Source organism: Anopheles aquasalis, chromosome 2 (assembly GCF_943734665.1).
Source record: "Anopheles aquasalis chromosome 2, idAnoAquaMG_Q_19, whole genome shotgun sequence".
NCBI classification, from domain to species: domain Eukaryota; kingdom Metazoa; phylum Arthropoda; class Insecta; order Diptera; family Culicidae; genus Anopheles; species Anopheles aquasalis.
Window position 1 is genome coordinate 60,343,147 of NC_064877.1, and position 14,617 is coordinate 60,357,763.

Sequence of the window (14,617 nt, forward strand, 5' to 3'; positions counted from 1 at the left end):
GGGGGAGAATTGGTGAAAGACGACGATGGCTATAAACTGCACTCGAGTAAGGCAGAACGTGAGTCATGCACTACATCAGCCCCGTTTATCGTAACTGGAGGGCCCGCGAATCTGGGACCGATTGGAACGACGAAGAAGTCTCCGACCGGAAACGGCATAGAGGAAGGAACCGATAGCGATGGTACGATGTTCGGCAGACCAGGCATTAGTGGTGGTATAGCAAAGTGCTGGGAACCATTCGGAGGTCAGCTGATTCATAATCCCGGGCATCTGTCAGCAGCCCGCGGCACCGACGCTTCAATCCCTGGTAGCACCTCAACCAACAACGGAGGAACCCACCACTCGGACAGTCTATTCTCGCAATCGTTTGCCGATCTTCAGTCGATCAAACAAGAGCAGCAGCGGCAGCGGCAACAACATCAACAGCAGCAGCAGCAGCAGCAGCAGCAGCAGCAGCAACAGGATCAATATAGAGGCATTCCTTCGTCTATGGCTGGAGCATCGAATGGTCTAACGACAGCGTCCCTGGGGCAACACAACCGTGGTTTTCCGATCACTACCAACAATGGCGGTGCCACTGGTTCTCTCGTTGGCGTGGGAAATGATTTCATCGGAAATCGCAACGCTTCGGCCATGTTGCTGTCACAACAGCAACAACAGCCCGAATGGAATCAAGGCAACAGTATGGGCTCTAACAATTCCTTAGATTGGTCATTATCGTCGCACAAATTTCCCTCCTCCGCAACCGCAACCTCCGGCTTGCCCGAATGGGAAACGTCAGAGTTCTTGAATCTTCTGGCGTCTCAGACTCAGTATCAGCAGCACCTCGCCCAGAGTGGTCAGCAACCGCATGCGCTCCATCAACAGGCACAACTAGATCTAGCGAACTCTTCGATGCTGTACTCCTCGGACAGGCTGGCAATGGCTCACGCACGTGCCCATGGTTTCTTTCCAATGCCGGTTCCTTCAATGACTGACAATGTGAGCAACGTAACGGAACATCCCGCTGTACAATATCGACGCCCCAATCTTAGACCGAGCGACTCGTGGCAACCAACACAGGCAGCCATCGCACCACCTCCCGGTTTCTCCAATCTGCTTTCGACCACCGGTGGAACTACCAGCGCCATCACTAACCCGACCTACGCCAGTAACCTGTTGCACCTTCAGCAACAATTGCAAAGTCAACAGCAACAGCAGCATCAAATGCTTATCCAGGCACAGCACCACCATCAACAATTGCAACGTCAACGATCGTCCGATGAGGCACAATCGTCATCGTCGCCCCCGGTGGTGGGACGTGCATCCCCAACGGTGCAGCATCCTGCTGCAACCGTCGCATCATCATCCGCATCATCCTCGTCCGGCTCGTCTGCGTCGCTATCCTCGGCATCATCCTCGTCGGCTGCCTCATCGTCATCCTCTTCTATGGTGGCCTCAACCTCCTCCACGTACGATCCATTTCAACTCAGTTCTATCTGGACCTCGGCCAGCATTAGTGATCCGTGGGCAGCAACCAGGAAGAAGTGATATGGTCCCCTCTCTCTTGCTAGCATAAGCTCACATGCTTAAAATGATGCTTGTCCGCATAGGATGGTGCGCTTTGGAATGAATGCTCACACTATTTTGCCGTTGTCTAGCTCGTTCCTGTCCCTGCAGATGGGACGCTAGATTTTTCAACTTTTTTTTGTTATCACTTGCGTTTCTCGAATATGCGCTCCGTATGCGCTTGTGGACTCGTCCTTACGAAGGTGCGATGCCTATTCGTATGTGATGATGGAGTACTCAAAGGAAGGAGGATGCTTCTCCGATGGTTCTCGTAGATTTTATTCGACCATCTTATCATTCAAGGCTGTATGATAGCCGTTCTGATGTTCACTTTTTTCTTTTCACCGGCCGATTAAGTTGGGCTGTAGTTTTAGTTTTTGCTTTCCGCTTTTCGCTTATTTACCCACTCTTATGCTCCCAACTTCCTTATTTTACTTTATCATTCAAGTTTTCCTATAAACTATTTTTACTTGGTTCTTTATGCTTCTCCAACGCTATTTTTACTTAAGTTTCCACTTTTCCGTATTTTAGTTTTGTTGAGTTTGATGAAGGATTGCAATTTGGAATCGGATCTTTTACGAGGTTGGTTGGCACTCAACCGCAGATACCCGGGCAGGTGCGAATTTAAAATGCCCGGTCCATCTTTCACTATCCCACTATTCGCTACATTTGTCTTTATCGTGCACTGCCATCCAGCAGCTTAGGGTGCTGGAATCAACGGACGTGAGCTTCCTTTGCCGTGAAGCTTTATTCTATCTCTCATTCGCCCGGTTTGCTGCCATCACGATAATGATCACCACTCTCCTTTGCATGACAAAATTCAACCAAAAAACTGCTCGCACAAGAAGCTAATAGAAATGGGGAAGGGTTAAGAAGCGGTGAAATGAATAATTTATTCCGGCAGAGGCACGCTTTGCACAGAGAAGGATTGCGACAGAGAAAGAGAAGCATGAATTAAGAAACAAATCAATAAATTCTACAAGAAGTATAACTAATAGATCCCTATAACACAGCTAATACTACGCAAACAATGTGCGCATAAAAAATTGTTACCCAGAAGCCCGACGGGCGTGCGTGGCCGGATGGCGCTGGATGAGTGTACTGAGACCCATGGCAACTCCGCGGCGGGGGCATGCGGATGATGCTCGCCCAACAGCAACACACTACGGATAGAAGCGGTGTAGACCTGCGGGTCTGGTTGATAGTGTCCTGATGCTCAAGAAGACCCACATATGAAACGTGTAACGATTGACGAATTACTAAAGGTTATCGATATAAGGTTATAAATTATCGATAACGCTAAAGGGATGCGAGGGAGGGAAGAGCCGAATGGCTGACTATGAGAAGCTATGCAAGCATGAAGCTGAAGTGATTTATGATGAAATAAACTGAAAACACACAAACACACGGAGTGAAAAGATGAAATAATCAGCAAATGAACAGCAAACGAGTGATGATTGGAATTTGTATTATAAAGTCCGAAAGAACTTGTGATTGCGGAGAGCCAAGCGAGGAATGCGGGAGTATTATACATCAGATGGATAACCATTTTGGAGATAGAAATGATTTTTGATCAAGATTTTTGAGAATTTTTTGCCTGGTTTTTGCCAGCGAGCGGTTTTGGTCTCCTGAAAAAGATTCTTTCAACACTCATGATTGAGTGTCTTTCCCATCCAGGCCCAATAAGATCATCGAAGAAGATCGCGAATAGAAGATGAAATCGACGAGCTAACTCGACCATCAATTCCAACGGTCGATTCAAATTCCACACGGTACCACCTTGGTCCGCGTGGGTTGAGGAGTCCTAAATCGCGGCGCGACTCTCGACTCCCGAAACCCCGAGGTAATGTAAACGACGAAGTAAACAAACAAAACACGGAGCTCGCAGGTTCGGCGGTTCTGCGGAGAAGAAATCACCGGAAATTATCAGCGCGCGGAGAGGATCATGTTACCCGGAATCGGTATGTTCGGGACGGGCGAGGTAACGCACGTGCTGGTGCCGATCCTGCGCGATAAAGGCTTCAACATCGTGGCCATCTGGGGCCGTACCCTCAAGGAAGCGGAACAGGCGGCCCAGGAGCTGGCGATACCGTTCCACACGGCCAAGATCGACGATGTGCTGCTTCGCAAGGATGTGGATCTCGTGTTCATCACCTGCCCACCGTATCTGCACGCCCAGATCTCGGTGAAGGCGCTCGGCATCGGCAAGCACGTGGTGTGCGACAAACCGATGAGCCTGCTGCAGACCGACGCACTGAAAATGGTGCGCGCTTGCCAGTATTACCCGACGCTCATCTCGATCGTGAACCACTCGCTCCGCTTTCTGCCGGCGATCGCGCATATGAAGAAGGCGATCCACGATGGATACCTCGGTCCAGCTACCGACCTTTCGCTGATCGACGTGAAAGTGCGCATGGGATCACTGTTCCGGGCGCGGTACGATTGGCTGTGCGACGAGACGATGGGTGGCGGTGCACTGAATCTTGTCGGCAGTCATGTGATCGATCTGGTGAAGTTTCTCACCGAAAGGAAGGCAGTCCGGGTGCACGGGACGGTGCGGACGTACATCCAACACGTTAACGGTATCGCTGGCATCCGGCGGATAACGGCACCCGACTTTTGCACCTTCCAGATGGAGCTGGAAGGCAACGGAACGACACCGGGCACCCTCGTGACGGTCAACGTCAACTGTCACCTCTCGAACAACGCCTTCCAGCAGGAGGTGGTCGTATACGGTCCGAGCGGTCACCTGACCGTACGCGGTGGCGATCTCGTCGGACACCGGCGGAACAGTGAAACGGGCGCGATCAAGGAAGAGATGTTGTACGTGGACGTGCAGGATCTACAGTTCTCGCCCTCCCAGGACACGGCTCTGCCCCGACCGTACGTGAAGGGTCTCTGCAAGCTGGTCGGGGCGCTCCGCGATGCATTCCACCCGAACAAGGAGAGCGCCGGATGGATCAAGGAACCGGTGCAGGCAGCGGCCACCTTCGAGGATGGCCTCTACGTCCAGGCGGTACTCGATGCGGTACGCAAATCGAGCGACGAACGATGCTGGACTAAGGTTGCGATCTGCACCGATACCTCACCGACGAATCAGAAGAGCGCGCTGGCCAGTGCGGCCGCACGTATCGCTTCCGTTTCGGCCATCCGGGCCGATCCCAGTATTAACCATGCCACCGGATATTTCTGAGACCGCTAGAATGGAGCGCACCACCCGGTGGTGGACTCTTTTGATAACGGAAACCGCGTCTCACTCTATTTATTGTGTTGTATTAGTAGCGGCTAGCGATCAGCGTGACACGCTAATCAACAGGACGTCCTTGACCGCTTAGGATAGCTAACCGTGAAGTGACTCCCTCTCTGATTGCCCGTTGCCGCAACCCGCAAACTTACGTGATTGCCCACACATGGACAAACAATGGCCGCTAGCCCGCTCCTTTTTCTATTGATGCTTTTTTGGCGCCACAATCTACGAGTACAATCTTTAGCAACAACGTTAGCCTGTAACGAGACAAACCACACATCCACATTTATTTATTGCCCTTCGTCATCATCAACCGAGCCGTAGCACATCCGCATCCGGCCAACTGCCCGTCCATTAGCTACCATCCACCCCGTTCGATCGTTCGTTTTGCCACCCGCTCGCGCCCATTGTTTCGTTCATTTGCCGGTATCGATAGTCCTTATTCTTCCTTCGGTCATTCGGTGGAGGGGATTCGCGATACAAAAATTTGGTTTATTGATCAAGATGAATAAAACGTTCTATTTATACTAACAACACACAACGTCGTGGATTAGAATTTAGGAAACGGGATGCCCGCGTGCCATTCGTCTACTTTAGATTCGTTGTGTTCGGTTTGGTTCGCGCAACCTGCGCCTGGGCCTGCAGCATGTCGGCACGGAGCGTCTGGTTTTCGGCCGACAGCGTACGCACCATGTCCTCCAGTTTGGTGATCTGCTCGCGGTGCTGCGCCTCGATCGCATCGCGATCCTACAGTACAAGATACGAGTAGAAGAAAGAGAGGAAAAACGGTCAAAAAGATCAGTACGATCGCTAAAAGAGAAGAGAAGATGCTTCCAACGTGTTACGAGGCGTGTAATCGTCGGTGCTCATTATGAAAAGGGAAGGTTATTTGCTTTTTTATTATTGACAAGCGTAATTATCACATAAACCTCGCCCCTCCACAGGTGCTTCATTAATATGCCTCCCACCGGTAGCCGCGTATGGTTGCTTATGCGTAGCATCACATTAGCATAAATGCATTCTCATGTTGCATAATCGATGCGCCATGGGGAATGAGGCTCCATACCATCATACCAGACAACATACCGATGGTCTAGGGTGGTTCTGCAGGTCGGTCGGTCTTATCAATGCCACAACAGCACCTTTGACCGTGAAAGGCCAATGGGGTTTGACCCTCTGTTGCGCCAGCATTCTAATCAGCAACCATGGCAGATACCACCCACGGTCAGGGTTCCAAACAGCGAGAGTCGGCCCAGCTGGTCAGTCGAGGATCGTGCGTTCGAGAATCGAGATGAAGACCACGGTTCAGCTGCTAGCGCTGGTCGCTGGTGTGCTCGCTCTGGCGAGCGCAAGTGGGCAAACTACCACCAATGGTTCGCCAAGAGGTGCACCGTATCGGATCGATTTAGGTAAGTTAGCTGGCCAGCCTTTCCCTCAAGAGACGCTTTACTCTTGTTAACCATCTTCCTTTCTCTCTGTAGCACAGTACAACCAGGCGCTGTTGCCAAGGATTCGTCCATTGATTGAAGCACCGGAGGATCTGCGTGAGGAAGAGATCGTGCCATTCTTTGAGCTGCTGCCCGACTATCGCGAACGGTTGAGTGGAAACTTTCTGATCGATGGATTCACACGGGCCCGTGATACCGGCCGCTGTCTGCTGTGCATGTCCACGTCCTATCTGTTCCTCGCTTTGTACAACGAAACGGTATCGCTGACGGATGGGCGTACCGAGCGGTTGCGTACGATCGCCGGGCGCCTCTGTCGGTTGTTGGGTTTCAAGGCGTACCTGTGTAATGGTGTGATCGATATGAACGGTGATATCATACAGTACGTGCTGGAGCACCGGCAGCCATTCCCGGAGCCGGCCGATATCTGTCAGGTGTACCTACAGGAGCTGGACTGTATGGGTGACGGCCGGAACGTTAGCGCTCCCGATGCCTATCGTACGATCGCGATCAGTGCTCCGGTGAAGGAGGAGCCCAGCCACGGCTCATTTGTGGCAAGAGCGGCAAGTGATAAGAAATCTGGTGCGGTGAACACAGAAGGTCAATGTCCTAGAAGAAAAAGTGGCAAACATCGTGATAGCAATCGAGGTGCGCCACCAACACGGGATCCCCTGACGATCGTACACCTAACCGACATCCATTACGATCCGGAGTACGTGGTCGGTGTGAATGCGGATTGCCACGCGGAAGCGTGCTGTCGTGTGTTGCCGGATCTACCGCCAGCAAATGGAACGGTGGACGGTGCCGGTTACTGGGGAGATTATCGTGATTGTGACACACCGTGGCATGCGGTGGTGGATTTGATGGAACACATCCGCACCCAGCACGAGCAAATCGATGCGATCTACTTCACCGGTGACATCGTGCATCACTTCACCTGGAACACAACGATCGAGACGAACGAGCAGGCGATGCGACAGGTGTTCGATCTCATGAAGCAAACCTTCCCCGGTGTACCGATCTATCCGATCTTGGGTAATCATGAATCACATCCAGCCAATCTGTAAGACGTCCCTCATGGATAAAAAAGTGCAGATTGACTATCAACGGTTCACCACCTCCCCTTCCATTTCAGTTACGCTCCTCACACCGTGACTGAGACACTTCGGACGAACTATCTGTACGACTTTATCGTCGAACAGTGGGCCGATTGGTTACCCATGACGGGCCGGATCCGGGAAACACTCTCCGAGGGTGGCTACTATTCGGTTCGCACACCGTACGGCTTGCGCATCATCGGTCTCAACAACAACCCGTGCTTCGTGCACAATTTCTGGCTGTTCTACTCGCTGGATTACTTCATGCCGCAGCTACAGTGGCTGCACGATACGCTGCTAGAAGCGGAACATGCCAACGAGCGGGTTCACATTTTGGCCCACGTGCCCTCGTACGATGACTATTGCTTTGTTGGCTGGACCCGAGAGTATCGTAAGATTGTGGAACGGTTTGCGCACATCATTACCGCCCAGTTCAACGGTCACTCGCACGTGGACGAGTTCAATCTGTACTATCCGCGCGCACCCGCTACCGTCGATCCGTTGCGGCCGATCAGTGTTGCTTGGAACGGTGGATCGACGACAACGTTCACGAAACTGAATCCCAACTACAAAGTGTTCCTGTTCGATCCCGTCAGCTTTGTAAGTCCTTGCCTTTGTAATTGCCTTTGAAGAAAACTCAATGTTCCTTGTTCCTCTTTTTCCAGGAACCGATCGAGCAGGACACTTGGATGTACAATCTAACCTCGGCCAACGCGGCACCCAATCAACGACCGGAATGGTTCCGTGCGTACAGCTTCAAGGAGTACTATCAACTCCCGGATCTTAGTCTCGATTCGCTCGGCTGGCTCGTGCAGCGGTTCGCCCAATCCGAGGAACAACTGGCCAGCTACTGGCGTGCCAAGCAGAAGTGGGCTGATCCGCTGCTGCAGGAAGGCTGCACGGGAACGTGTCTCCGGGAGGCACTGTGTGCGATCGTGCGTACCGAACACGACGATAACCGAGTCTGTGAGGCGCTCTATCAACCACCGCCCGAAGTGCAATCGGTGGTTAATGGTGCCTAGAGGAAGGGCCTAATCTTTCCACATCGAACTAACTTTGAATAATGATGCAAACCGAATGATGTTCAAACCTATCAACCCCTTTCAATCATCAACCATCTGTATCACTCACCGCAACAGCCTTTTCCAGCTTCTCTTTTGCTTCGCGCGGGGAGATGGCCTTACTGGACAGCCCGAGCAGGGCTTCCATGCGGGTGCAGGCTCGCTGTTTCTCGTTCAGTAGCTCGCGCAACTTGTTCAGCTCGGCCAGCAGCTCCATGTTTTCCCTCATCAGCTTCAGCGACTCGCCACCGTCCTTCCGCTGGGCACTCTTCTGTTTTGCGCTCTTGCTCGTCATACGCTCGAGGTACTCGCGCTGGCGCAGGAATTCGTTCTGCACGTCCTCGTCGAGGGCGAGCGAACGTTGCATCTCCTTGTCCTCGGCGTACCGGTGGCAGAGCTCCTTGACGCTGCGCTTCAACTCCTCCGGCCTCTGTATCAACCCCGATACCTGGTAGATCTCGCCGCACATGCGCTGCTGGACGGCTTTGGCATTACGGTACCGGCTACGCTCTCGGCGCAGTTCTAAATCGAGTCCGTAGTACTTGTCGCGAATCTCCTGCAGCTGCAACTCGTACTGCTTATTCAATTGCTGAAGCTCTTCCAGCTTCTTCTCCATCTCGTGGATGAATTCCTTCCGCTCCTTGATCTCACGTTCCTTCGGTTCGATCTGGGCTTTCAGTTCGCTAATCTTCAGCGCCAGCACCTGCTTGTACTTCTCCAGCTCGGCATTTTTCCGACCCAACTCGTACACCTTCCGATCGCGCTCACGGATCGACCCATCGCGCTCCGACACCTCCCGGCGCAGTGCCTCGATCTCGCGCTGGTGCTGCCGGATGCTCTGCTGGAACTTGCCGTGCTGCGATTGCATCGTTTCGATCTCCTTGCGGTACGCTTCGGCTTCGCGGCTGAGGGTGGAGAACTTTTTCTTCAAAACGCCAGCCTCCCCTCGCCACTTGATCGAATTTTCCTCCTCCTCCTGTAGCTTCTTCTCGTACTGCAGCTGCAGCTCCACCTTGTGTCGATCGTTATCGACGTCCACCTGGCGGCAGTACTCGTCGAACTCTTCCCGCTTCCGTTCCATATCCTTCAGCAGACTGTCGATAATTTCCTGCTTCTCGCTCAGTAACCGTCGCTGGTCCGCTTCCATCGATTCTGCGGGCGGGGAGCGTGGATTAGATCGCTGGGCTTATCAAGTGCGGTAGAGACTGACTGGCTTACCGATCGTGTCCTGCAAGCAGCCGGCCGACCGGCGGAGCTTCACCTCGTACTCCTCACGCATCGCGTCCATCTTGCTCTTCATGGCGGACAGCTTGTCGTATTCGAGGATGATCTTCTCGTGGAACTGTGCCTCAAAGTCCATCATCTCCTTCTGGTGTTCCTCCTTGGCCTGCGCGATACTGGCCGTTATCAGGTTGAACTCTTCCGTGTGCGCTTGCTCCATATCGACATTCTTTTTCTAAGTTGCCCGGAAATACAAAACGAGCGTAAATGAATCATTATGCCGAGTGCTCTCTCGTGGGGCCACGATGTACCAACCTTCAGATTCTCGATCGCTGCACAGTAATCCTTGTGGATGTCACGCATCTGCTCCGAATGGAACGCATCACCCTGCTGCATCTTGTACTGGAACTCGGCGCTCTGCTGCTGGATACGCATCTCGAGCGTGGCGATCGCTTCGTTCTTCTCGATCAGCTCCTGCCGGGCAATCAGGACATCCGCACAGCGTCCCAGCTCGGGCGCATGGCGTGCCGTTCGTCCTTCGTTGTTCAGTATGTGCCACACGATCAGCGTTCCGTCGTCCGCAGCCGTGATCAGCGTACAGTCATCGTACGTGATGCAGATCTTTGTCACTTTCGTGTTGAAGAACCGGAAGTTGGTACAGTTGCCACTGCTGGTGTCCACCAGTGGTACCTGCACGTTGTACAGATGACCCTTGACGCTCCCAACGAACAGAATGGCATCCGAACGAGCCAACGCCATATCGGTGAGCGGTGTTAGCTCGGGAATCTTAAACTCTCGTGCCTGAAACGATAAGAACAGCATCAGATCAGTACCAGCATCTTTAGGGAATGCGCTGAACTGAGTTCTTACAATGTCCGATTTAGCCACCTCCCGTATCAACCCGGTGTTGGTGATCGAGTAGACCGAGTGTGCATCGCTGGTGAGGGCAAGCGAACGGTACTGGATGCCTTTCTGGACGACCTCTTCTAACCGTTCGCCCGTCACCACGTTCCATTTGTAGATCGCTCCATCGTTACCACCGGACGCCAGGATGGCATCGTCGGTGGACCAGGACAGGCTCAGGATGCTTCCATTGTGGCCCTTCAGTGTCTGCACTACCTCGAACGTGAAGATGCAGATCAACGTGATGGTTTTGCCGTGAGCGGCCGCTAGTAGATGGCCTTGGTTCGAGAACTGTAGTTGTGAGCAGCTGGCCAGGTTGAAGCTTTTCGTCTCCTGCAAATCGTCCAGCTGGATCTGCAGCAACCGCAGTAGATCGATGAAACCGACGGCCGCAAAGAAGCCAGATGGATGGAGGGCGATCACGCCGATCTCGATCTGATACTTCTTCACCAGCTCCACCTTCATCGTTTCGTAATTCCACACGCGGATCGTAAGGTCGCGAGCTGCAAAGAATGGACGAGGACCGTTAGTAAAAGGGTGGCCTGTAGTGCTACTCCCTCGGCGCGCTACATACACGCAGTCATGACGATCGGTTTCCAGGAGCAAACGGCCATCCCGATGATGCCCCGGATGTGCAGCGGTTCACCGAGATGCTGAAACACAAGCTCACTGATCTTGAGCGTCTCCGGTACGATCAGCATGCCGATGTAAATCTGCGAGTGTTTCGTTGCCACGACGATCGTGTCCTGCTCCTGATTGACCGCCACGTTGCAGATTTTGTACAGCTCCGGCTCGTAGAGCGTGATCGGGATGCGGATGATGGACTTTTTGCGGAAATTGTAGTTCGTTTCGCGCTCGAACACGTGCACCACGTTGTGGATGGAGTAGAGGAAGCCTTTCTCGAACTGCGTCAAGCAGAGCACATCGTGATGATCGTGCTTGAGGCCGGCCACCTCGGCCGGTGTCGTCACCTGCTCCAGGTCGCCCTCACCCGACAGATCGACCGTTTCGATCTCGTCCGCTCGCTGCTTGATCTTCAGCTCTCCCGACTCCACGAAGATGATCTCGGTTTCGGCCGTCCCGGCGGCCAGCACCTCCGACGACAGCCACGTCATCGAAGTGATCAGCAGATCATCCCCCTTGATCGTACCGATCTGGCCGAAGCCCTTATCGGTCCGGTTCATGATCTTTAGCATATAGAAACCACCGACGGCCACGATCGTGGCATCGCTCGGATTACACGACAGATAGATCGCTTGACCCTGCTGGCTCGAGTTCGAGGCACGCCCTATGATGAGGGAATCGTTTTTGTCGAACGAAAAGATCGAAAGGAAGGCATCCGGTTCAACCGACAGGACCGCCACACCGCGAGAATCATGCGTGAAGCAGATGTTACCGATCTGCGTGTTCGGACAATCCGGTGGCAATTGTAGTGTCTTCCGTTTGCGCAACGTTTCGATCTCGTACACGTTCACCATCGATTTACTGTGCGGAACGTTGAAATTAAATCAGTTTGAAACGGCGTTCACCAACAAATGCCTTACTTATCATTAGTACGCTCTGCGACGGCGATGAACTTCCGGTTGGGGCTAATGACGATACGCTCCGGATGGCTGTTTTGCGGAAATCTACAGGAAAGACAGGATCGGAATCAGAAACGATGATGGCACCACACCCGGTGGCCACACTTTACCTTAAGAACTTTTGCTTGTTCGTGACAAAATCGTGAAAGGCCAGCACGCCCGCGACCGGATAGATGATTTCCTGCTTCAACGTAAAGTGTACGTTTCCCATAATGTCCGTCCGCAGCCCGTACGCATTCTTGGGCACGATGCTAATCTGTTTCGAACGGTTCGCTTTCTCCATCCTGACGGTTTCGGATCTGATTGAAATGGAACTCTTGGAAGAACGGATTTGGACACTTTCCGGCAAGATGTAGGCCACCAACAGTTTCAACAGCAGCGAGTCAACAAGGAAAGCCTAGGATACGCCGTTTGGCGGTATCTTGGTTACCGCGGTCGATGGCTACTAACTGGGACGATGGCGTGCAACAGGTTGGAAGGAAAATAATCGATCGAAGGGGGACTTTGTTGGACGCTAACCTTCGCTGACTTTATTGAATGCGCTTAGATGATGATTAGAGGGTAGTGAGGCTAACAGATAATGCTGACGATTAGTCGGTGATGGTTAATACTACGCCCGCCCGAGGGGCACTAGGAAGCTTATGTTATCCGCGAATTCTCCCCAGTCCGTGCGTTTCATCTGGAATGTCACGACCCAGGAAATGATGGCCACGAGCCACACCAGCGTACCCACCAGCGAAAACACTACATCTGAAACGAACGGTAAGCGGAATGGATGATGAATCATCGCAACAACGGAATGGTCGGTTCTGGCTTACATTTCCTGATTTCCTTCTGCTCGTCGTAGGCCGGTTTCCGGAACGCCTCGTTGAAGAACCAGATCGTGTTGATGGACCACAGGAAGGGCAGGAGAGCGAAACCAGCTGGAAAAATGGGAAAACTTGTACTGCGGTCACACTCTCGAGGTTCGCCTTTGCTCACCTTTGAAGTACCACTTGCAGAGGTACAGCTTCCTTTCGTTCGGAACTCGATTGATGTCCATCACGGGGAGTGGCGGGGTAAAAGAGAGTGTCCTTTTTTCCTCTAAACTGGCCGCAATTCCTGAAACCGTTCTTCGAGTTCCAGAAATTGATGGGTGGTGATGGAAGTCCCGGGTTGAGAGTTAAGCAGCTGCGGTTGGTTGCGATTCTGCAGGCCTCTTGCACTTTCAGGTCCACTTTTGCAAAGAGAACGACGGCGGGATTTGGGAAACGGCTTGCATTCACTTTTATCACCTTTATCGTCGTCCAAAAAACCTGAAGAAGACAAAACCCCAAAACCAAAACACCCCCCCAGAAACCAATCAAAACAAAAAACAGGGTTGCCAGTGTTTTGGCTGATTTTTGATGAACATTTTGCTTTTTCCGTAAATAAATGCTCATATTTCATCGACCATCACTGTAAATGTCAGTTTTGAACATGAAACTTTAAAATTGACCGTTAATTAAGGGAGGGATTCGGTAATTTCAACCCAAAAAAGGCATAATTTTACCGTTTTTTTGTGACGCAACCATTCAACTTTATTTTTCCAAGTGATTTTCATAGTGAACTGCACTTTTTGAAGAATATTTAGTTCTATTTTGGGCAAGATTTATTAAAAACATCATCCATAAAAACCAGGTTCGTCGCTTAAGTCTTAGGGCGCAAGTCTTTTGATTCGTCCCAAAAATGGTGCCCATCGTAGCTGCGTGATGGGTCATCGGAAAAATACAAATCGATATTCTTTGGATAGATTATAAGTTTATCCAGGTAGCCTCGTCGATTTTTACTTGATTTGCCAATTTTTCGATTTTAGGTAGATTTTTCAAGTTGAGAAAATGATGCTTTTTGCGATTTTGCAAATAAAAACGAGCCTTACATATTCGTTTAAAAAAAAGCATCGACAATTTTTATGAAAACTTGACGGTGCTACTTGGCAAAAAAATTTTACGCACCTGCAGCGACCCCCCAAAGAGGCCGCTGCGTTAAATTATAAGATGCCTAAAGTTAGCCAAACCCGCGCAGCCCGCCTTCCAGACGGGCCGTATCATGCGCAAGGATCGAACAGATGGGACAGATTTTGGTTTAAAATGAGCCTCAGAATCTGGAACCAATCAGTCGAGCTCTCCCAGTATCCAACCGACGGAAGGAAGACCATCAGGACGAACAGAACGACAACACTTCGCACGTGACGAACTTGTTCCGTGGCGAGATCGAACCGCTCCAGATGTTTCCGTTTCTCGATGCGTTGAAGCACGAGCAGAATCTTTTGTTTCGGGACGCTACGAACTCGATGGAATGATTCCTCATTAATTCTTTTCGGTGGACCAGATGAGCCTACTACTTAGAAGAGCATCCAGCGGTCAGAGGAATACGATGGACTGGCCCTACCTGGTCCGCTGCCGTCGATCTTGGGTGCAGCAGTTGTTGTAAGACCGGGGTGGAGGGTGACAGGTCGCAGTTTTTGCCGCTGGAAAGCTGAAACCAGGAGGCG

General features: G+C 51.8%; 5 protein-coding genes across 6 annotated transcripts in view; 3 read left to right on the forward strand and 2 right to left on the reverse strand.

The window, feature by feature from the left end:
• LOC126580918 (transmembrane protein 131) overlaps positions 1-2,988 on the forward strand; it is a 21,516-nt gene extending 18,528 nt beyond the window's left edge. For both annotated transcript variants that reach the window (XM_050244269.1, XM_050244268.1), the window contains exon 4: positions 1-2,988. This exon is cut by the window's left edge and continues 561 nt beyond it. In XM_050244269.1, coding sequence (XP_050100226.1) covers positions 1-1,530 — 1,530 coding nt within the window. In that variant the 3' untranslated portion in view covers positions 1,531-2,988.
• A 440-nt stretch (positions 2,989-3,428) lies between these two features.
• LOC126569946 (glucose-fructose oxidoreductase domain-containing protein 1) lies at positions 3,429-5,332 on the forward strand. Its single transcript, XM_050227366.1, has one exon. It carries the CDS (start codon positions 3,494-3,496, stop codon positions 4,739-4,741), a length of 1,248 nt encoding a protein of 415 aa, XP_050083323.1. The 5' UTR covers positions 3,429-3,493; the 3' UTR covers positions 4,742-5,332.
• A 31-nt stretch (positions 5,333-5,363) lies between these two features.
• Positions 5,364-12,388, reverse strand: LOC126569944 (cilia- and flagella-associated protein 57). The gene is made up of 8 exons (XM_050227364.1): positions 12,216-12,388; positions 12,067-12,150; positions 11,097-12,007; positions 10,490-11,025; positions 9,935-10,420; positions 9,617-9,854; positions 8,469-9,550; positions 5,364-5,542 (listed from the first exon to the last, which is right to left on the reverse strand). The coding sequence occupies exons 1-8, from the start codon at positions 12,386-12,388 to the stop codon at positions 5,384-5,386; spliced, it is 3,669 nt and encodes a 1,222-aa protein (XP_050083321.1). The 3' UTR covers positions 5,364-5,383.
• On the forward strand, positions 5,964-8,430 carry LOC126569945 (sphingomyelin phosphodiesterase 1-like). Its single transcript, XM_050227365.1, has 4 exons — positions 5,964-6,204; positions 6,277-7,303; positions 7,376-7,937; positions 8,003-8,430. Exons 1-4 carry the CDS (start codon positions 6,087-6,089, stop codon positions 8,357-8,359), a joined length of 2,064 nt encoding a protein of 687 aa, XP_050083322.1. The 5' UTR covers positions 5,964-6,086; the 3' UTR covers positions 8,360-8,430.
• A 220-nt stretch (positions 12,389-12,608) lies between the features above and the next one.
• Positions 12,609-13,432, reverse strand: LOC126569947 (gamma-secretase subunit pen-2). Its single transcript, XM_050227368.1, has 3 exons — positions 13,087-13,432; positions 12,924-13,028; positions 12,609-12,855 (listed from the first exon to the last, which is right to left on the reverse strand). The coding sequence occupies exons 1-3, from the start codon at positions 13,145-13,147 to the stop codon at positions 12,716-12,718; spliced, it is 306 nt and encodes a 101-aa protein (XP_050083325.1). The 5' UTR covers positions 13,148-13,432; the 3' UTR covers positions 12,609-12,715.
• Positions 13,433-14,617: the final 1,185 nt, after the last annotated feature.